The sequence below is a fragment of the Oncorhynchus nerka genome, linkage group LG13, assembly GCF_034236695.1.
Source record: "Oncorhynchus nerka isolate Pitt River linkage group LG13, Oner_Uvic_2.0, whole genome shotgun sequence".
NCBI classification, from domain to species: Eukaryota; Metazoa; Chordata; class Actinopteri; order Salmoniformes; family Salmonidae; genus Oncorhynchus; species Oncorhynchus nerka.
In genome coordinates this window covers 42,412,967-42,435,578 of record NC_088408.1, presented here as the reverse complement: position 1 = coordinate 42,435,578, position 22,612 = coordinate 42,412,967, and the positions used below count along the sequence as shown (strand labels likewise).

At 43.0% G+C, this 22,612-nt stretch overlaps 1 protein-coding gene across 1 annotated transcript in view; it reads left to right on the top strand.

The window, feature by feature from the left end:
- ttll7 (tubulin tyrosine ligase-like family, member 7) overlaps positions 1–22,612 on the top strand; it is a 145,886-nt gene that overhangs the window by 22,544 nt on the left and 100,730 nt on the right. Inside the window, exons 2-3 of the mRNA XM_029677049.2 lie at positions 2,338–2,690; positions 3,255–3,386. Coding sequence (XP_029532909.1) covers positions 2,666–2,690; positions 3,255–3,386 — 157 coding nt within the window. The 5' untranslated portion in view covers positions 2,338–2,665. The remainder of the gene's footprint in view (positions 1–2,337; positions 2,691–3,254; positions 3,387–22,612) is intronic.

Below are 22,612 nucleotides of genomic sequence, written 5' to 3'. Positions count from 1 at the left end.
GAAGGAGACGTTGTTCATATGCTGTAATTGTGTGAATGGGATTTAAACATGGACACACATTGAAAAGCTATTTGTTTTCAAGTATTGAAACACAACCGAGGCATGGCAGTGCCACTCATAGTCCTAGATCAGGATTTCCGTAAGCCAGTAATAGCCGGCTTTTGGCCCCAAAAAAAGACGATAAATAAAATTGCTGCCTGCCAATTGTCAGCAGCCTAGGCCTACTGGTTGTATGAATTTGGGATCTATCGCCCCAGAACTGTCCCAGAGTCTGTTTGGAATAGGCTATTTCTTTCTCGCACTGAAGGACAAGCTGACCAATAGAATAGGTAAACTATTTTACTATGGGGGATAGTAGATTGACATAGGCTAGTGATTTTGCTGTTCATTACTCGTCTTGTTGGCTGAGGAAAAGTTCATGTGGCAGTTTCAAGTTTGAGGAAGCTAATTGTCACCATAAAAATGCACCTTTATAATAAAGAATTTCACGCATCCTCACAGACTAGTATTATGGCTGCCATAATACCATTTGATGGAGGTTAAATCACATGTAAATCTGAATTTGGTAATCATGCCCATAGGGACAGTTTTGTAAATCTAATTTATTGGACCCACCTTGGACCCCCAAAAATCTAATTGTCTGAGCCCACTTGTTTTCCTTAGAGCAGATTACACTAGCCACAACATCAAAAAACACGTGCAACTGTATGTATTTTTGTCAGGCCGGATGATACAGCACTGAATGAGAGCAAATTTGACTTGTAAAGTTGTCTATTAATCAGCTACGAAAAGGTAAAGCTTACATTCATCATAAATATTCATAGTTTACATTTCTGCATATTGCGCTTACAGGTCCATGTTTCTAAGATGTATTAAGATATCCTAATGCTGTTTGTTTGTGGATGTTGGACAGACAACTGACTACTTTTTTTTCTAAATTGTTGCAATATCAGAGCTTGCAATATTGGGTTACATGAGCTTATGTGGCCCACCACCCTCCAGCCAGTTATGTCACAATATCTATTTACTTTTGCAGTAAAATATTTTTACACAACCATTAATTTCATACATGGGAGATATTAAGAATATGAAAAAACAAACGGTTGTACATTGGGTAGGGGTAACTAAAAAACGTGAGAGCCTTGGCACTAGCCTATATCTGCCTGGCCTCAGGGCCATAGAGGGTTAATATGACAACAGGAGGTGAATGCTCTCTGGCTATTTCTCAGTAGAAACACAGAACAGTAGGCTACAACACCCAGGGGAGAGGTAGTGTCAGCAGTTCAGCTCATCCTTTCTCTCTCCCTCGCTGCACTCTCTCCATACTCACTGTGAATAGAGGGTAGAGAGCACAGCAACCCGTTGTTTGGATAGAAGTGACCGGGAGTTATTGAGTGATTGAGTAATGTGATTGGATTGTTTTTCCCATTTTAATTCATTACGCTGACTTTGATGGAATCAATGGAACTGCTTTGCTTTAGCTGGCTGGTAGTGTATGTTTTTGTGTGTGTGTGTGTGTGTGTGTGTGTGTGTGTGTTTGTGTTGTTCTTTCTGTATTGTATAGGCAAACGTGTGAATCACTTAAAGAGCATTTCACAATATGACCACAACAGGCTACTGTTGATCTCTACAGTGGCATTTTTTTGTTGAAATAAATAAGCTATGGTTAATCGAAAAATATACTGTTGATCACAATTGACACCATACAAAATAAGCAAATGAGCTACAGATATTTTGATAGCCTCCTTTTACTTTTCAACAACAGTTGCATCGGATTGTGTTCACTCAAGCCATTAACGGGCACAGATGGCACGATCACGAGACGTGGAGAGAGAAGAGGGACAAGCCTGAAACCCTTTTATTATTTGACAGCCGCATTAATATTTAATGACTCTCCCATGCAGCTGTCCTGTATATGGGCTAGTTGTGATTACGGAATTGCATTAATTACTACATGACTGTACGTCTGCTATAGCGCCAGAGGGGTGCAGTATTCAGTCACGCAGCTCCATACAGTGAAGCTCTGTCACAGTGAACTCATTCCATAGCAATGCTTCAGATGTGTCCCAAATGACACCCTATTCCCTACATTGTGCACTACTATGGACCATATGTGCCCTCGTCAAAAGTACTGCACTACATGGGGAATAAGGTTCCATTTGGGACACAGTGCTTCGTGTCAGATTGATTTATATAGTGTGAGATCTGTGCGTGCTGCACATCGAAAGGTTGTCCAGGGCAACGAAGAGCAAAGCATGCATGGAGCCAAGCAGCAGTTATTCTCCTCCTCCTCAACCTTGGCTGTAAAAAAAGTATTCTTCTTCTCTTCCTCCACAGGCACTAGACACCCGACACATCCATCACTTTCTCTGCGGGCTCTAAACGCACTGTGGCTAGGCTGAATTCTACGGAGGAGTCCCACTCCCCGGTCCCCCCCTCTACCTCTACCTCCCCCCTCTGCTGTCCCCTCTTCTCTACCTTCATGATCAGACTGAGGGAAGAGGAGAGGCTGTTGCTCAGATGATCCCGCTCTGGGCTGCCGTAACCAAATTTGTCCAGACAGGGAAGACATAAGTAGTGTCTCTGGAGGGCCCTGCCCGGTGTCCCCTCGGCCGCTAGCCTGGCAGAGTGCTCCGTTCTCCCCTTTGATCCCCCGGCCCGTGAGATGCCCTCTCCCCCTGACGATGGAGGTGAGTATGACACCTCTACTCTCCAGGCCTGACACGGCCAATTACCTAATAGAGCTGAGATGCCCTCCTCTATCTCTCACACACACACACACACACACACACACACACACACACACACACACACACACACACACACACACACACACACACATATTATATACACACACACACACACACTGCGATGGATGCCTTAATAGCGGGGCCTGACAACGCCTCAATGTCTAGTATGTATGCACGCCCAGCGAATAATAATAGCAGGGTCACCTCCAGCATAACAGAGCAGGGCCTCCTTTCTCTTTTCCTTTTGTATGTCCGTTTGCATCCATTTGAGTCACAACTGGACTGTAGACAATAGCTGTATGAATATCCAAACAACCAATCACTACATCCTATTCTCCCACCCTGTACTGGGGTTATTAATTAGTGCACATCGTAGCAAAACTTCTTACAACAGGAAAATGTTTTGCATCGAAAACTAGAGTTTCTGCCCGTTTGCTTTTTTTGATTCGTAGTGAATTCACCCCTGTACTGTAGCTAATCTTGTACTGTGGCTCCCTCCTTCAGAGGATCAAGGACCATCCCTCATGAACGGGCCATCTGCGGGCTCCCACCAGATCAGTGGGAGAAGGAAGGTCCGCACCAAGAAGAAGAAGGGGACCATTACGGCCAACGTGGCTGGCACCAAATATGAAATCGGTACGAGGGAATATTGTGCTTTGTGTTGTGATGTTAAGTTGCCTTGCATGAGCAGGCCAGAATGGCTCATAGGAGCAGGAGCCTGTCTCCTGTTTCTGTAGCATGAGGCAGCTTGATGTACAAGTACACCACCTGGACAGGAGTCTATCTATCGCAGGGCCTTACCCCTAATATATCTTCTTAATGCTGAGTGCCAAGCAGAGATGCATCGGGTCCCATTTTTACAGTCTTTGGTAAGACTCGGCTGGGGATCGACCTTCCAATCTCAGGGTGGACACGATAACCACAAGGCCACGGAGTTGTGATGTTAGCTTCATCTTTAAATTATAGGGACAATTCAAAGCAAATGAATGTGATCCTATAGACAGTTTCTCATATTCAGGTGAAATCTCGCTCAGTGGTTCCCTAACTTTTTATGGAGTGACCCACCTAAAATGGGAGTTTTCTTGTGACTCATCAAGTAAACAAAGCCTATGTTTCTGGCTAGTGTAATCGCTGGCTAGTGTTAAGTGGTGACCCAAAAAGCCACAGTAAATGTAACGAAAACATTAATTGAACTATCTGATTTTGCAGACCATTTGAGCATTGCATTTGTTTTTGAAACTCTAAAAAACAATAAGTCATTGAGTCAAGCCTTCGAAAAAATATCCAAGACAATTCAATACTTTCTCAAGTGAAGTAATTTAACCTGGCAGTGGATTTTTCCAAGGAAGGTAAAAGAGCTGAGTAAGCACTTTTCAAGTATTCTGTAAATTGGGTGATGGTATCTCTGGGGTGAATCCACCACCTACTAAAGTATGGAGTCAGCAACACAGAGAGAGGTTGATGGGTAGAGGGATGTTGTGGTGGGTACTGTAGTTGTAAGTCGTGCTGTGAATCTGTTCTCTAGCTGTGCAGAGACTCTCATTCTGGCCATATTGTAGCCATAGCGGGTGTCTAGTGTAGCAAATGAACATGAAGGACCAGATGGACTAAGCATTTCTACTAGAGCTAATCTTGCACCTGTTCAAAATGTATATCATTAAAGGTAATGATGAAAGATGGAACATAATAGTGGTGGAGCCGTTAAGGCTGCGGCCCTTGGCATATATGCAATCCCCCTGCCAGCGAGGGATCGAATCCTGGCCCCACCGGTCTTCACACTATGTTCTCCCAGCTCATTTCTGTCTATCCCTTTCAGTACTTTCAAATATGTATACACATTTAGAAACAGGATACAGTATACAGTTGGACATATATTTTCGTTTTTTGTAATGCTTCCCATAGAAATGGATGCCAAAGCTTTATGTAAATAGAGCTATTGAACCACACCTTAGTTTAATTTCAACATCCTACCATAATGACAATAAGAGTTACTGATGGGATTGTATGTCAGTCACTGCAGTGGATCAAAGGGAACAGACAAACCCACATAGTTTTTTGCTTTAGGTTAGCTGACTGCCATTAGACATTCCAGTGTAATTGGACTGTCCCATCACATTGGAAAGATTTGTACTTGTTAAAGTGCAATTACGCAACATTAGGTCCAGCATCTCCAAGTTTGCCAAAGCTTTCAAGAAATGAATTAATACGTTGTTTCGTTATGGCATATGCATTTTTAATTAGTCACTGAATAATGAATAGTCGGTCATTGGATTAATGTCTAAGTGCGCCAGCTACCTATCTCTCATACTTCGGGTTTCCACTGGGATTTGAATATATTATGGGCCATTTATTTATATTTTTTGTAAAATAGGGCATGGGTAACCTGTGTTCAGATACCTAAGCTAGGTTGGATATATTGAATCACTACAAGGCTGCCGGGTAGAGCACTATGGATGCTGTCTTAATTGGCTTGTCACCTCACCACCATGAACCACACACTGCTACTCTTTAAGGTTCTTTAATGAACTGTAGGATGTGGTTCTACAAGCAATAGAAAAATGAATAATATGCAATTATGACTAGAAGATGCATGCAGTATAAAAGCTTAATCAGCTTATCTTACTACAGTATGCAATGTAAACATAATGAAATATGGCTTCACACAGATGTGAATACAACACTGACTTTAAATGATATGCTGTATGTAATCGGCTTCTATTACATCTAACTAGAAGGATTTTGCAGTATAAGAGGAAATAAATGACAATAGCAGAATACATCTGCAGTCTATACACTGCTACACAATAAAGTTCTAGTATGCTAACATTGACAGTAAACTATAAAGTGGCCCACAGTGCAATAAACTGCATACTCACCATAGAATGGCAGACAGAGCGAGTGCACTCACTTATACAACTTTATACAACGGGTGGGTCTAATCCTGAAAGCTGATTGGTTAAAACCGCATTCCCTGGTGTCTATTCCACAAGTTACCACCGGATAAATCTATGAAGTTAAAATGCTGATTTACTCTGTTCCATCTGACTGCGCAATCCACTGTCTCATCAGCCCAGCCAAGCAATTTATAAGCTTGATCTCCACTATAAAAAGCATCTAAACTCAGCAAAAAAATAAACATCCTCTCACTGTCAACTGCGTTTATTTTCAGCAAACTTAACATGTGTAAATATTTGTATGAACATAACAAGATTCAACAACTGAGACATAAACTGAACAAGTTCCACAAATGTGACTAACAGAAATGGAGTAATGTGTCCCTGAACAAAGAGGGGGTCAAAATCAAAAGTAACAGTCAGTATCTGGTGTGGCCACCAGCTGCATTAAGTACTGCAGTGCATCTTCTACTCATGGACTGCACCAGATTTGACAGTTCTTGCTGTGAGATGTTACCCCACTCTTCCACGAAGGCACCTGCAAGTTCTCGGACATTTCTGGGGGGGAATGGTCCTAGCCCAACACCCTCCGATCCAACAGGTCCCAGACATGCTCAATAGGATTTCGATCCGGGCTCTCCGCTAGCCATGGCAGAACACTGACATTCCTGCCTTGCAGGAAATCACGCACAGAACGAGCAGTATGGCTGGTGGCATTGTCATGCTGGAGGGTCATGTCAGGATGAGCCTGCAGGAAGGGTACCACATGAGGGAGGAGGATGTCTTTCCTGTAACGCAAAGCGTTGAGATTGCCTGCAAAGACAACAAGCTCAGTCCGATGATGCTGTGACACACTGCCCCAGACCATGACGGACTCTCCACCTTCAAATTTATCCCGCTCCAGAGTACAGGCCTCGGTGTAACGCTCATTCCTTCAACGATAAACGCGAATCCGACCATCACTCCTGGTGAGACAAAACCGCGACTCGTCAGTGAAGAGCACTTTTTGTCAGTCCTGTCTGGTCCAGCGACGGTGGGTTTGTGCCCATAGGCGACGTTGTTGCCGGTGATGTCTGTTGAGGACCTGCCTTACAACAGGCCTACAAGCCCCCAGTCCAGCCTCTTTCAGCCTATTGCGGAATGTCTGAGCACTGATGGAGGGATTGTGCATTCCTGGTGTAACTCGGGCAGTTGTTGTTGCCATCCTGTACCTGTCCCGCAGGTGTGATGTTCGGATGTACCGATCCTGTGCAGGTGTTGTTACACGTGATCTGCCACTGCGAGGACAATCAGATGTCCGTCCTGTTTTCCTGTAGCCCTGTCTTAGGCGTCTCACAGTATAGACATTGCAATTTATTGCCCTGGCCACATCTGCAGTCCTCATGCCTCCTTGCAGCATGCCTAAGGCACATTCACGCAGATGAGCAGGGACACTGGGCATCTTTCTTTTGGTGCTTTTCAGGGTCCATAGAAAGGCCTCTTTAGTGTCCTAAGTTTTCATAACTGTGATCTTAATTGCCTACCTTCTGTAAGCTGTTATTGTCTTAACGACTGTTCGACAGGTGCATGTTCATTAATTGTTTATGGTTCATTGAACAAGCATGGGAATGTCACGATCGCCGTAGTGAGGAGACCAAAGCGCAGCGTGGTGTGAATACATACTTTTAATGAATGACGAAAAATACACGAAGTACACTAAAACAAACAAGACGAACGTGACCGCTAAAGAAACTCTGTGCTAACATGCAACATCACATAGACATACAAAAAACCCTAGATGAGACAAAAACACACATACCACCCCCGTCACACCCCGACCTAACCAAAATGTATAAAGAAAACAACGAATATTCAGGTCAAGGCGTGACAGGGAAACAGTGTTTAAACCCTTTACAATGAAGATATGTGAAGTTATTTGGATTTTTACGAATTATCTTTGAAAGACAGGGTCCTGAAAAAGGGATGAGTTTAGACATTATTTCACATTTCTTAAGACTAACATTTACTTTTTAACAGTGTAGATTTGTATAAACCTTGCTGTCTATCTCTCCAACATTTGCAATATTGTTTCCATATTCAAATTTGATCTCCAGCTGTCCCATAGTAATGAACGTGTCGGGACGAAACATCATGAATCAGCTGGCATAATTTTTATGGATATATACAAAAAAATGTCATCGAAAAAGGTGAAATGATGTGCAGCTAGTTTATAACCTTTCCAACTTCAGTTTGAAGTGATTGTGTTAGCTGTGTTGTTGGCTGTGTTGTTGGTGTTAATGACTTTGCTGTTATTCTGGCTGCACATGAAGCCGTATGAAAAAATTAATCAACATTTTTTATGAAAATATATTAATCATTAGTTGAATATGTTGGTAACTTGTTGGATAAAAGTGATAATGCACTATCCCTTTTAATAGCCGGGTAACGGCACATATTTCAGCAAATAAACCCCTGTTTCAAATAAACACTGGATCTAAATGAATTGTTTTTGAGGTTATCATGAATTACCATTCATTGTTTACAAGGTTTGTTACATCTTTGATATGTGACATTAAATAATTCAGTAATGACTCAAAAAAATCATGGCAATCATGCCTTTTTATCGCCAGTAAGAAACTGCTTGCCATTGGCTGCTAACACTTGAGAACTGCTAGCAAAATGGCAAGCACAAAAACAGTCACCAACTTCGGGAGTACAAATCTGCAGAAATCAACCATCTAGTTGCGAAAGTAAGAACTGCCGAAAATGCATAGTCAAAGAGGAGAATAATTATTCTGTCATGGAATTTTGTATGACATTTTTTAAATAGAGCCATACTAAGACAAAAGAAACCGTGCGTAAATGATAACGCGTTAGTGCAGGTAATAAAGAAATTTATTAAAATGCTGGAATTAAACAATTAACTATGCAAATAAGCAAAAGCTGTGTGCATTAAGGAAATAGACGCCTTGCTCTAATTGAAGCCTGTCTCTAATAAACTTCTGTGGAGAAACGAACTGTCTGTTCTGTCTTCGCCACAACTCACTGACTGGAGGCAGGACCTACAACGAGCAGGCTAAAGAGAACGTCTCTTGATTGCACAGAAAGTTGGGGGTGATTGACTGATGAGCTGTCGGCATTCTAAGTGAAGGGACAAACTAGGAGTGCATAAGGAAATCTAAATATGAAGGCTGTCTCTACCGCCGCCTCCTCATTTACAGTGGGAAACGTGTATCTCAAAAAATGCCACAATAAGGGTGTGACTACAAGTGACTCAGGCATCATTTCCCAATCTAACGATTGTGACCCCATGTGGCGTCGGGTGAATTTAAAATGTAGTCACGAGACCCGGTTCATAGAACAGTTCCTTAAGAACGTATGACTTATTCCACATTTTGTTTGGGTTACAGCCTGAATTTAAAATGGTTGAAATAGATTGTTTTTCATCCATCTACACACAATACCCCATAATGACAAAGTGAAAACATGTTTTTAGAAATATTTGCAAATGTATTGAAAATTAAATACAGAAATATGTCATTTACATAACTATTCACATCCCTGAGTCAATGCTAGAATCACCTTTGGCAGTGATTACAGCTGTGAGTCTTTCTGGTTAGTCTTTCTAACAACTTTGCACACCTGGATTATACACATTATTCTTTAAAAACATTATTCAAGCTGTCAAGTTGGTTGTTGCTCATTGCTAGACAGCCATTTTCAAGTCAAAACTAACTTTGCCACTCAGGAACATTCAGTGTATATTTGGGCTTGTGTTTTAGGTTATAATCCTGCTGAAAACTGAATTTGATTCCCAGTGTATGTTGGAAAGCAGACTGTACCAGGTTTTACTCTAGGATTTTGCCTGTGCTTAGCTCTATTCCGTTTCTTTTTATCCTAAAAAAATCCCAAGTTCTTGCCAGTGACAAGCATACCCATAACATAATGTAGCCACCACCATGCTTGAAAATATGAAAATGGTACTCAGTGATGTGTTGGATTTGCCCCAAACATAACGCTTTGTATTCAGGACATGAAGTTAATTTCTTTGCCACATTTGTTGCGGTTTTACTGTAGTGCCTTATTGCAAACAGGATGCATGTTTTGGAATATTTGTATTCTCTATTCTGTCCTCCTTGTCACTCTGCCATTTAGGTTGATATTGTGGAGTAACTACAATGTTGTTGATCCTTCCTCAGTTTTCTCTTATCACAGCCATTACACTCTGTAACTGTTTTAAATTTACCATTGGCCTCATGGAGCGGTTTCCTTCCTCTCCGGCAACAGAGTAGGAAGGACGCCTGTGTCTTCGTAGTGACATGGTTTACTGATACACCATTCAATGTGTCATTTAATAACTTCACTATACTCAAAGGGATATTCCATGTCTATTTTATTTTTTACCCATCTACCAATAGGTGCCCTTCTTTGCGAGGCATTGGAAAACCTCCCTGGTGTTTATAGTTGAATCTGTGTTTGAAATTCACTGCCTGACTGAGGGACCTCACAGATAATTGCATGTGTGGGGTACAGAGATGAGGTAGTTATTCAAAAATCATGTCAACTGCTCCAACATGGACAGTAAGGAAGGGACTCTTAAGACCAAACATACAGAAAGCCTTAACATCTCAACTGCGAATGTCAGGGCCATCCATAAGCTCAGCAATGCGTTGCAGGGCCAGCTGATGGGGTTGTCCAAACTGCTTAGTGAGAGAGAGACCATGGTGTCTGAATATGGGTACCTGGAGTTACTGAATGAATCTACAATCAGCTGGACCTCTTCTAGTCTCAGGTGATCAGTGAGGATCTGGAACTTTAACCTTTCGGTCACATCTGCGGACACAATGTTTTCTAAGGCTACTTTCAGATGTGCAAACTCCCCAAAGTCTAGTATTGGTAGGAGTGGGCTCTGTATTTTTTCTCTGGTTTGGGTGCAAGCGGGGGGTGATGAGAATCAGAATGGCAGCGGTCAGGCGAGTAATGTCTGATGTGTCATAACAGTCCTGACGTTACCTGGGGGAGGTGTGCGGGATCCTGTCGAGACTGGGCCCCCAGCCTTGACTAGGCGCCTACGTCTTTCTTCAGGGTGACGGTGCCATCTGCTTGGGGCTACTGAGCGGTCAGGTGACACAACTGCTGTAGATCTGGAGTGGGCCTGTGCCATCTCTGCGTGTCTTATGTGCTCTCTGAGCGCAGCCACAAGGATGGGGTCTGATGAACACATGCCCTTATTTTCGTCTGGATGTTGGTTCCTTGTGTGTGGCGCAGGTACTGGTCTGTCTCTGACCTGCGTCTCCTGGCTTTGGTGTGGCATACCGGTGCATTGAGATGGGACAGGAGATGTTGTTGGCTGTGGTGACTTTAGCTGAGTAGCAACTGTAGCCCTGAGTTCTCGCACCTGCTTTATAGTCATCTCTGTCATGAAGTCGGGAATCTGGGCGGCCTCATGTCTTAGTTCTATTATGGTTTCTGATTGTTCACTTGCCTTGAACAGGAGATCTGCAGTCTTAATTTTTTTTTTTTTAGCTGACCTCGCTGAGATACTCAATTTCTTGCTCCATCTCTCTGAAGGTGACAGTCCACACACAGGGACTACTGTTGGGTGAGGTGTAGAGTGATGAACAGGCCTCATCATATAAGTCGTCTTCTCCTCTTCTTGGTTGGACGTGGCAGTGTGTGGTGTGGTGAGGTGGGTGGTGAAGAGCACCTAATATAATCTGGACCACTAATGTCAGAGTCCATCACATTATCTCGGAGGCAAGTCTCACACCAGGGCTGTGTGACGGTCGGGTCAGGATGGTGCATCAAAGACGGAGAAAACAGGGGAGGAGGGCAGGTGCCTTGTAAGAATTTGCGACGAGTAGGTAAACCCCCACGATCCTCTGTATTATTGGCCAACGGGCAATCATTGGAAAACAAACTGGACGATCTACGATTAAGATTCTCATACCAACGGGACATTAAAAACTGTAATATCTTATGTTTCACAGAGACTTGGCACGGATAATATAGAACTGTCTGGCTTCTCCGTATTTCGGCAGGACAGAGCAGCTACATCTGGTAAGACGAGAGGCGGGTGTGTGTGTCTATTTGTCAATAATTGCTGGTGTGCGATGTCTACTATTAAAGAAGTCTCGAAGTATTGCTCGCCTGAGGTAGAATACCTCATGATAAGCTGTAGTCCACACTATCTACCAAGAGAGTTTTCATCTATATTATTCGTAGCCGTCTATTTACCACCACAAACCAATGCTGGCACTAAGAACGCATTCAACGAGCTGTATAAGGCCATAAGCAAGCAAGAAAATGCTCATCCAGGAGCGGCGCTCCTAGTGGCCTGAGACTTTAATGCAGGCAAAACTAATCCATTTTACCTCATTTCTACCAGCGTGTCACATGTGCAACAAGAGGAAAAACAACTCTAGACCACCTTTATTAAACACACAGAGAAGCATACAAAGCTCTACCTCGCCCTCCATTTGGCAAATCTGAACATAATTCTATCCTCCTGATTCCTCCATACATGCAAAAACTAAAACAGGCAGTACCAGTGATTCGCTCAATACGTAAGTGGTCAGATGACTCGGGAGCTATGCTACAGGACTGTTTTGCCAGCACAGACTGGAATATGTTCCGGGATTCATCCAATGGCATTGAGGAGCATACCACCTCAGTCACCGTCTTCATCAATAAGTGCATCGACGACGTCGTTCCTAGTGACGGTACGTACATTTCCCAACCAGAAGCCATGGATTACAGGCAACATCTGCACGGATCTAAAAGACTAGAGCTGCCACTTTTAAGGAGCGGGAAACTAATCCGGGCGCTTATAAGAAATCCAGCTATACCCTCAGACGAAATATCAAACAGGTGAAGCGTCAATACAGGACTAATATTGAATCCTTCTACACCAGCTCTAATGCTCGTCAGATGTGGCAGGGCTTGAAAACTATTACGGACTACAAAGGGAAACCCAGCCACGAGCTGCCCAGTGACGTAAGCCTACCAGACGAGCTAAATGCCTTTTATGCTCGCTTCGAGGCAAGCAACGTTGAAGCATGAATGAGAGTACTAGCTGTTCCGGACGACTGTGTGATAACGCCCACCGTAGCCAATGTGAGCAAGACCTTTAAACAGGTCAACAGATTACCAGGACGTGTACTCAAAGCATGCGCGGACCAACTGGAGATTGGCTTTACTAACATTTTCAAACTCTCCCTGGCCCGAGTCATGTAATACCTACATGTTTCGAACAGACCAGCATAGTCCCTGTGCCCAAAAAAGCGAAGGTAACCTGCCTAAATGATTACCACCCCGTAGCACCCAGGTCGGTAGCCATGAAGTGCTTTGAAAGGCTGGTCATGGCTCACATCAACACCATCATGCCAGAAACTCTAGTCCCACTCCAATTCGCCCCAACAGATCCACAGATGATGCAATCTCAATCACACTCCATATTGCCCTTTTCCACCTGGACAAAAGGAACAGGCTGTATCACATCCGGCCGTGATTGGGAGTCCCATAGGGTGGCGCACAATTGGCCCAGCGTCATCCAGGTTTGGCCAGGGTAGGCTGTCATTTTAAATAAGAATTAGCTTTTAACTGACTTGCCTAGTTCAATTCTTTGTGAGAATGCTGTTCATTGACTACAGCTCAACGTGCCCACAAAGCTCCCCACTAAGCTAAAGACCCTGGGCTAAACACCTCCCTCGGCAATTGGATCCTGGACTTCCTGACGGGCCTCCCCCTGGTGGTAAGGGTAGGCAAAAACATGTCTACCACGTGGCTGCTCAACATTGGTACCCCTCAGGGGTGTGTTTTTAGTCCTCTCCTGTACTCCCTGTTCACCCACGACTGCGTGGCCAAGCACGACTCCAACACCATCATTAAGTTTGCTGACGACACAACAGTGGTAGACCTGATCACCGGCAACAATGAGACAGCCTATAGGGAGGAGATCAGAGACCTGGCATTGTGGTGCCAGGACAACAACCTCTCTCTCAATGTGAGCAAGACAAAGGAGCTGATCGTGGACTATAGGAAAGACCAGGGCACAAATAACAATATAATAATAATCATTTTGCTCTTTATTTAACCATCTTATATATAAAACCTTATTTGTTCATTGAAAATTGTGAATAACTAACTACAGGTTAATGAGAAGGGTGTGCTTGAAAGGATGCTCATAACTTTGCAATGTTGGGTTTTATTGGAGAGAGTCTCTGTCTTACATCATTTTCCACACACAGTCTGTGCCTGTATTTAGTATTCATGGTAGTGAGGGCCGAGAATCCACTCTCACATAGGTATGTGGTTGGAAAGGGCATCAGTGTCTTAACAGAGCGATTTGCCAAGGCAAGAAACTCAATCCAGAAATCTGACAGTGGCTTAAATAAAATTTTCACAGAACTGCTTGTTGCAATTTCGATGAGGCTCTCTTGTTCTGATATCGGTAAGTGGACTGAAGGCGGGGCATGAAAGGGATAATGAATCCAGTTGTTTGTGTCATCCGTTTCGGGAAAGTACCTGCATAATTGCACACTCAACTCACTCAGGTGCTTCGCTATATCACATTTGACATTGTCCGTAAGCTTGAGTTCCTTTGCACACACAAAAATCATACAATGATGAAAGATCTGTGTGTTGTCCTTGTTAATGCAGATGGAGAAGAGCTCCAACTTATTAACTTCTTCGGGATAGGGGGCAGCATTTTCACTTTTGGATAAATAGCGTGCCCAAATTCAACTTTCTGCTACTCATCCCCAGAATATAAGATATGCATATTATTAGTCGATATGGATAGAAAACACTCTGAAGTTTCTAAAACTGTTTGAATCATGTCTGTGAGTATAACATAACTTAAGTTGCAGGCAAAACCCCGAGGACAAACCATTCAGAATGTTTTTGTTGTTGAGGTCACTGTCTATTCAATAAATTTTCATTGGGAAACCAGATTTCTAAGGGACTTGTTTGCAGTTCCTACCGCTTCCACTGGATGCCACCAGTCTTTAGAAATTGGTTGAGGTTATTCCTTTGTGTAATGATGAAGTACGACCATCTTGAATGAGTGTCACTTGAAGTGTACTTTTTGAAAGAGGCGCATGACTCAAAGTAGCGTCAGTTTGTTGTCTTCCTGTATTGAACACAGATAGTCCCGTCTTCAATTTGATCGATTATAAACGTTTAAAAAGACCTAAAGTTGTATTACAAAAGTAGTTTGAAATGTTTTGGCAACATTTACAGGGAACTTTTGAGATATTGTGTAGTGACGTTGCGCAAATTGGAAGCTGTGTTTTTCTGGATCAAACGCGCCAAATAAATGGACATTTTGGATATATATTGACGAAATTAATCAAACAAAAGGACCATTTGATTTATATTTTATTTCTGCGTTTTGTGTCGCGCCTGCAGGGTTGAAATATGCTTCTCTCTCTTTGTTTACTGTTGTGCTATCATCAGATAATAACATCTTATGCTTTCGCCGAAAAGCCTTTTTGAAATCTGACATGTTGGCTGGATTCACAACGAGTGTAGCTTTAATTTGGTATCTTACATGTGTGATTTAATGAAAGTTAAATTTTTATAGTATTTTATTTGAATTTGGCACTCTGCATTTTCCCTGGCTTTTGCAAGCGTCCCGCCTATCCCTGTGAGGAATCATAGCCTCAATTTTGTCCCGCACATTGAATATATTTGCGGAGAGTCCTTGTAATCCTTGATTCAAATCATTCAGACGAGGAAAAACATTCCCCAGATAGGTCAGTCATGTGAGAAACTCGTCATCATGCAAGAGGTCAGACAACTGAAAATTATGGTCAGTAAAGAAATCTTTAAGCTCGTCTCTCAATTCAAAAACACGTGTCAATACTTTTCCCCTTGATAACCAGCACACTTCTGTATGTTGTAAAAGTGTTACATGACCGCTGCCCATATCATTCCATAGTGCAGAAAATACATGAGAGTTCGGGAGCCTTGCTTTAACAAAGTTAACCATTTTCACTGTAGTGTCCAAAACGTCTATCAAGCTGTCAGACATTCCCTTAGCAGCAAGAGCCTCTCGTGGATGCTGCAGTGTACCCAAGTGGTGTTGGGAGCAACTGCTTGAATGCACGTTACCACTCCACTATGTTTCCCTGTCATGGCTTTTGTGCCATCAGTACAGATACCAATACATCTTGACCACCAAAGTCCATTTGATGTCACAAAGCTGTCCAGTACTTTAAAAATATCCTTTCCAGCTGTTCTGGTTTCCCGCCAGGTCTGTTGACTCATCCAGCTGTAACGCATAGAATTCACTGGCTTGTATGCGAAGCAGTAATTGTTTCAAAACATCTCCTGCCATGTCACTGATGCATCGTGAAACAGTGTTGTTTGATGAGGGCATTGTCTGTATATTTTTTTTGGCCTTTTCCCCCAGCATTGTCCCAGTCATATCTGTGGCAGCAGGAATAATGAAGTCCTCCACAATAGTATGGGGCTTGCCTGTCCTACCCACTTTGTAGCTCACCTTATAAGACACTTCTAGCCCCTTCTTATTAATAGTATCTGTTGCTTTTATACATATCTTACTACTCGAAAGTTGTCTTAATTCTCATTCAAAAAAACTCCTGTGGCTTATTTTTCGAATTGTCAGGTTTTGTTCCTAAATGTCTGCGCAAGAGTGAAGGTTTCATTGAGTTGTGAGATATGTGCAAAAGTACTATAACACATTGTGGGTGAGGAAAAACTCTACTCCCAATATAAGTGAACCCAAAATCAATGGGTCAATTCTCATGACCAGGTGGCGAAACGCATCTCTGCATGTCTGGCAGACATATCAGTGTGGATGACGGATCACCACCTCAAGCTGAACCTCGGCAAGACGGAGCTGCTCTTCCTCCCGGGGAAGGACTGCCCATTCCATGATCTCGCCATCACGGTTGACAACTCCATTGTGTCCTCCTCCCAGAGCGCTAAGAACCTTGGCGTGATCCTGGACAACACCCTGTCGTTCTCAACTAACATCAAGGCGGTGGCCCGTTCTTGTAGGTTCATGCTCTACAACATCCGCAGAGTACGACCCTGCCTCACACAGGAAGCAGCGCAGGTCCTAATCCAGGCACTTGTCATCTCCCGTCTGGATTACTGCAACTCGCTGTTGGCTGGGCTCCCTGCCTGTGCCATTAAACCCCTACAACTCATCCAGAACGCCGCAGCCCGTCTGGTGTTCAACCTTCCCAAGTTCTCTCACGTCACCCCGCTCCTCCGCTCTCTCCACTGGCTTCCAGTTGAAGCTCGCATCCGCTACAAGACCATGGTGCTTGCCTACGGAGCTGTGAGGGGAACGGCACCTCAGTACCTCCAGGCTCTGATCAGGCCCTACACCCAAACAAGGGCACTGCGTTCATCCACCTCTGGCCTGCTCGCCTCCCTACCACTGAGGAAGTACAGTTCCCGCGCAGCCCAGTCAAAACTGTTCGCTGCTCTGGCCCCCAATGGTGGAACAAACTCCCTCACGACGCCAGGACAGCGGAGTCAATCACCACCTTCCGGAGACACCTGAAACCCCACCTCTTTCAGGAATACCTAGGATAGGATAAAGTAATCCTTCTCACCCCCCTTAAAAGATTTAGATGCACTATTGTAAAGTGGCTGTTCCACTGGATGTCTTAAGGTGAACGCACCAATTTGTAAGTCGCTCTGGATAAGAGCGTCTGCTAAATGACTTAAATGTAATGTAATGTTGTTCGGTGCTTTCCCAGGTAAGGGGGCAGCAGCTCTTCAGCTGCATCAGATTCACAACTGTCAGTGTCCATGCTAGCTGGGATAACAACAAATGTAGAATTACTGATGCTAGCATTGGATGTGCTCGTGGAAGCAGAACAACTTGTGTCGTTGACAGGTGCAGGTGTGGTACTGCTGGTAGTAGCAGTACTACCAGTAGAGTTGATATGTATCTCTATGGACACAGGCCTTACTAAATGGACTGTTTTTAAAAAATATAATTTAAAAATAAATGTAATGTGAATCACATTTTTATTTGGTGTACCCCCGACGGCATTGCGCGTACCCCAATTTGGGAATACCTGGTGTAGACAAAGAAGGGCTCTCCAATAGTACTACCAAAACATTCAAAGGCCCTTTTTTCAAAAGTGAGTTTATCAACTTCCAAAGCAAAATTACTTTCCCATTGTTCCTCAACTGTAGTGTATGATATACCATTTTGTAGCTCTGAGTCTCTACCTTTATCCAATGTAAAAAAGGTCGACCGATTATGATTTTTCAACGCCAATACCGATTATTGGAGGACCAAAAAAGCCGATACCAATTAATTGGCCGATTTGTATTTGTTTATTTGTAATAATGACAATTACAACAATACTGAATTAACACCTATTTTAACGTAATATAATACATCAATAAAATCAATTTAGCCTCAAGTAAATAGTGAAACATGTTCAATTTGGTTTATATAATGCAAAAACAAAGTGTTGGAGAAGAAAGTAAAAGTGCAATATGTGCTATGTAAGAAAGCTAACGTTTCAGTTCCTTGCTCAGAACATGAGAACATATGAAAGCTGGTGGTTCCTTTTAACATGAGTCTTCAATATTCCCAGGTAAGAAGTTTTAGGTTGTAGTTATTATAGGATTATTTCCCTCTATACCATTTGTATACTATTTCCCTCTATACCACCACATCGAAGCAGCATTACCCATGCAGAGCAAGGGAAACAACCACCCCAAGGCTCAGAGCGAGTGAAGTTTGAAACTCTATTAGTGCGTGCTAACTAGCCAGCCATTTCACTTCGGTCACACCAGCCTCATCTCGGGAGTTGATAGGTTTGAAGTCATAAACAGCGCAGTGCTTGGACTAGTTAACTGTAAGGTTGCAAGATTGGATCCCCGAGCTGACAAGGTGAAAATCTGTCTTTCTGCCCCTGAACGAGGCAGTTAACCCACAAAATAAGAATGTGTTCTTAACTGACTTGCCGAGTTAAATAAAGATTAAATAAAGGCGTAAAAAAAAAAAACATGTGGCAAATCGGCGCCCAAAAATACCGATTTCCGATTGTTATGAAAACTTGAAATCGGCCCTAATTAATCGGCCATTCCGATTAATTGGTTCGACCTCTAGTTCTTATAGGCACTTTAGTATTGCCAGTGTAACAGTATAGCTTCCGTCCCTCTCCTCGCTCCTCCCTGAGCTCGAACCAGCAACACAACGACAACAGCCACCATCGAAGCAGCGTTACCCATACAGAACAAGGGGAACAACTACTCGAAAGCTCAGAACGAGTGACGTTTGAAACGCTATTAGCGCGCGCTAACTAGCTAGCCATTTCACTTCGGTTACACCAACCTCATCTCGGGAGTTGATAGGCTTGAAGTCATAAACAGCGCAATGCTTGACGCACAACGAAGAGCTGCCGGCAAAACGCACGAAAGTGCTGTTTGAATGAATGATTACGCGCCTGCTTCTGCATACCACCGCTCAGTCAGAAACTTAGATACTTGGAGGTTGTATGCTCAGTCAGATTATATGCAACGCAGGATACGCTAGATAATATCTAGTAAAATCATCAACCATGTGTAGTTAACTAGTGATTATGATTGATTGTTTTTTATAAGATAAGTTTAATGCTAGCTAGCAACTTACCTTGGCTTACTGCATTCGCGTAACAGACAGTCTCCTTGTGGAGTGCAACGAGAGAGAGGCAGGTCGTTATTGTGTTGGACTAGTTAACTGTAAGTTTGCAAGATTGGAACCCTCTAGCTGACAAGGTGAAAATCTTGTCGTTCTGCCCCTGAAGGCAATTTACCCACCGTTCCTAGGCCGTCATTGAAAATAAAGAATGGTTCTTAACTGATTTGCCTAGTTAAATAAAGTAAAAAAAATATATATATTTTTTAAATCGGCAAATCGGCGCCCAAAAATACAGATGTCTGATTGTTATAAAAACTTGAAATCGGCCCTAATTAATCGGCCATTCCGATTAATCGGTCGACCTCTGGTCAGAAGTTTACATACACTAAGTTGACTGTGCATTTAAACAGCTTGGAAAATTACAGAAAATGATGTCATGGCTTTAGAAGCTTCTGATAGGCTAATTGACATCATGAGTCAATTGGAGGTGTACCTGTGGATGTATTTCAAGGCCTACCTTCAAATTCAGTGCCTCTTTGCTTGACATCATTGGAAAATCAAAAGAAATCAGCCAATACTTCAGAAAAATAATTGTAGACCTCCACAAGTCTGGTTCATCCTTGGGTGAAATTTCCAAACGCCTGAAAGTACCACGTTCATCTGTACAAACAATAGAATGCAAGTATAAACACCATGGGATCACTCAGCCATCATACAGCTCAGGAAGGAGACGAGGTCCCTCTCCTAGAGATGAATGTACTTTGGTGCAAAAAGCGCAAATCAAGCTTTTGTTATTTTTGCGTGTTTATGCCTGCTTGTTCTCCTTGTGTATTTTTGCTCTTGTCTCTTTCGCTCCTTCTGTTCTGTGTGCAACTTCACATTTACACCAGAGATTATATAATGACTAGATGTTCATGTCTCCACCCTAACAATGTGAGTCGTCCCAAAGGCGACAACCTTAGGTCAAAATAACCCTATAGTAATGTTTTGGGCTTATTTTGGACAGATTTTGGTGAGAGTGAAACATCTCGCTTCGATTATTTTCTCTCTGCTTACACACACGCCAAGCCCCTCCCCCTCAAAACTATAAGGATGGTCTGTCTGACAAGACTATTTGAGGTTTGGTCCATCACAATTGGTCACATGGACACCGAAACACATTAAGACATGATTTCACTGTAACAGGGGAGAAGTTAACCCTTTGTATGTCTCAACAACTAAAATTGCATACAGACACTACTAAAACAGGAGTATCAATGAACATTGGTTCTGGAAAATGAATGCTCAGTTTGTTGTGGTACTGCTATAGCAGCATTTCAGCCATTAGACTGTTATACCTGTTGTCTAGTCTGTGTTTAAAAAAAAATGCATTTGTATAAGGAATTGGAAACTCGTTCTCATTTTGAGAAATAAGGTAGGCCACTTCATTTCAACATGTTAGCTAGCAAATAGATCCAAGTTGGCTAAACTTGAAATATAAAGACTAGCTGGCTTTGCACTAGAATGTGGATGCGTCGAATACAAGGTGAAATGTCTACTCACAAGCCCTTAACCAACAATGCAGTTCAAGAAATAAGAGTTAAGAAAATATTTACCCAATAAACTGAAGTGAAAAAAATCTATCAAAAAGTAATCAAATAAATGTTCATAAACAATAGCGAGGCTATATACAGGTGGTAACGATACCGAGTCAATGTGCGGGGGTACAGGTAAGTCGAGGTAATTTGTAAAGTGACTGTTGTGCCTTCTTCACCACACAATCTGTGGGTGGACCATTTCAGTTTGTCAGTGATGTGTACGCCGAGGACCTTGAAGCTTTCCACTGATGGATTCTGGGTACTAACTCCTAAACTTGGGATAGGGTAATTATCAGATATCCTATTGAAATATTGAGTGCTTAGGTTTAGAGGGTCTACACCAGAAGTTAATGGTTATCTGTAGGAATAAGGTATATAGTGTGTGCAATTAAACTTGGAATGTGCTGAGTGTAGGGAAAGCGATCACATGTGGCAGGCATTGATAAGGGGAGAGAGCCATGGATTAGTGATGAAGGGGGTCGAGGTCAGGTCAGGTCATGTTAAGGGAGAAAGAAAAGTTTATGACCGTATCACTTAGTTTCCTACCGAGCAGTAAAGATACAATGTTGTTCAGATGTGTAGGAGACTCAGCCAAGGGAAAAGGGTTAAATGTCAGTGCTTGTGTGAACAATGTATTTGTCAAATGATGAGCTTGGAGTGTACTATGGTGTTGAATGCTGAGCTGTAGTCAATGAACAGCATTCTTACATACTGTAGGTTTTCATCTTGTCCAGATGGGATATGGCAGTGTGCAGTGTGATGGCGATTACATTAGCTGTGGATTTATTGGGGCGGTAAGAAAATTGAAGTGTGTCTAGGGTGTCAGGTAAGGTAGAGGTGATATGATCCTTGTCTAGTCTCTCAAAGCACTTCATGATGACAGAAGTGAGAGCTAAGGGCCGATAGTCATTTAGTTTAGTTACCTTGGGTATGGGAACAACGGTGGACATCTTGAAGCATGTGGGAAGAGCAGACTGGGATAGGGAGAGATTGAATATGTCCGTAACCACTCCAGCCAGCTGGTCTGTGCATGCTCTGAGGACGCGGCTAGGGATGCCGTCTGGGTCGGTGGCTTTGCAAGGTTTAACACGCTGAAATGTCTTACTCACGTCGGCCACTGATAAGGAGAGCCCACAGTTCTTGGTAGCGGACAGCGTTGGTGGCACTGTGTTATCCTCAACGCGGGCTAAGAAGGTGTTTATCTTCTCCGGAAGCAAGACGTCAGTGTCCATCCACAACATGGCTGGTTTACCCTTTGTAGTCCGTGATTGTCTGTAGACCCTGCCACATACGTCTTGTGTCTGAGCTTTTGAATTGCAACTCCACTTTGTCTCTGTACTGACGTTTTGTCTGTTTGATTGCCTTACCATGATAGTTTGTTGGTGATGTGGACACCAAGGAACTTGAAACTCTCGACCCGCTCCACTTCAGTCCCGTCGATGTTAATTTCCTTAAGGGGCGATCCTTAAGTTAAGAGCTCTTTGTCACTTCCCACGAACCGGGTTGTGACAAAAACTCACACTCATTCTTACGTTTAATAAATGTATCGTGTTGTGTGTGTGTGGCAAGCTTACAATGATGGCAAAAAACAACATTTGAGAGTCCCTGACCCTGGTACGCAGCTGGAGGTTGAATGTTTGAAGTGTAACGGGACTATAAAACGTTTGGAAACCACTGGTCTACACCCATTCAGCATCGGTCAAGCTTTAGCCCCACCCATATTTTTCTCTAAGTGAGAGAGAACAGCTCACTGAACATTACACGCCCTAGCAGAGCTGGTTAGGCTGT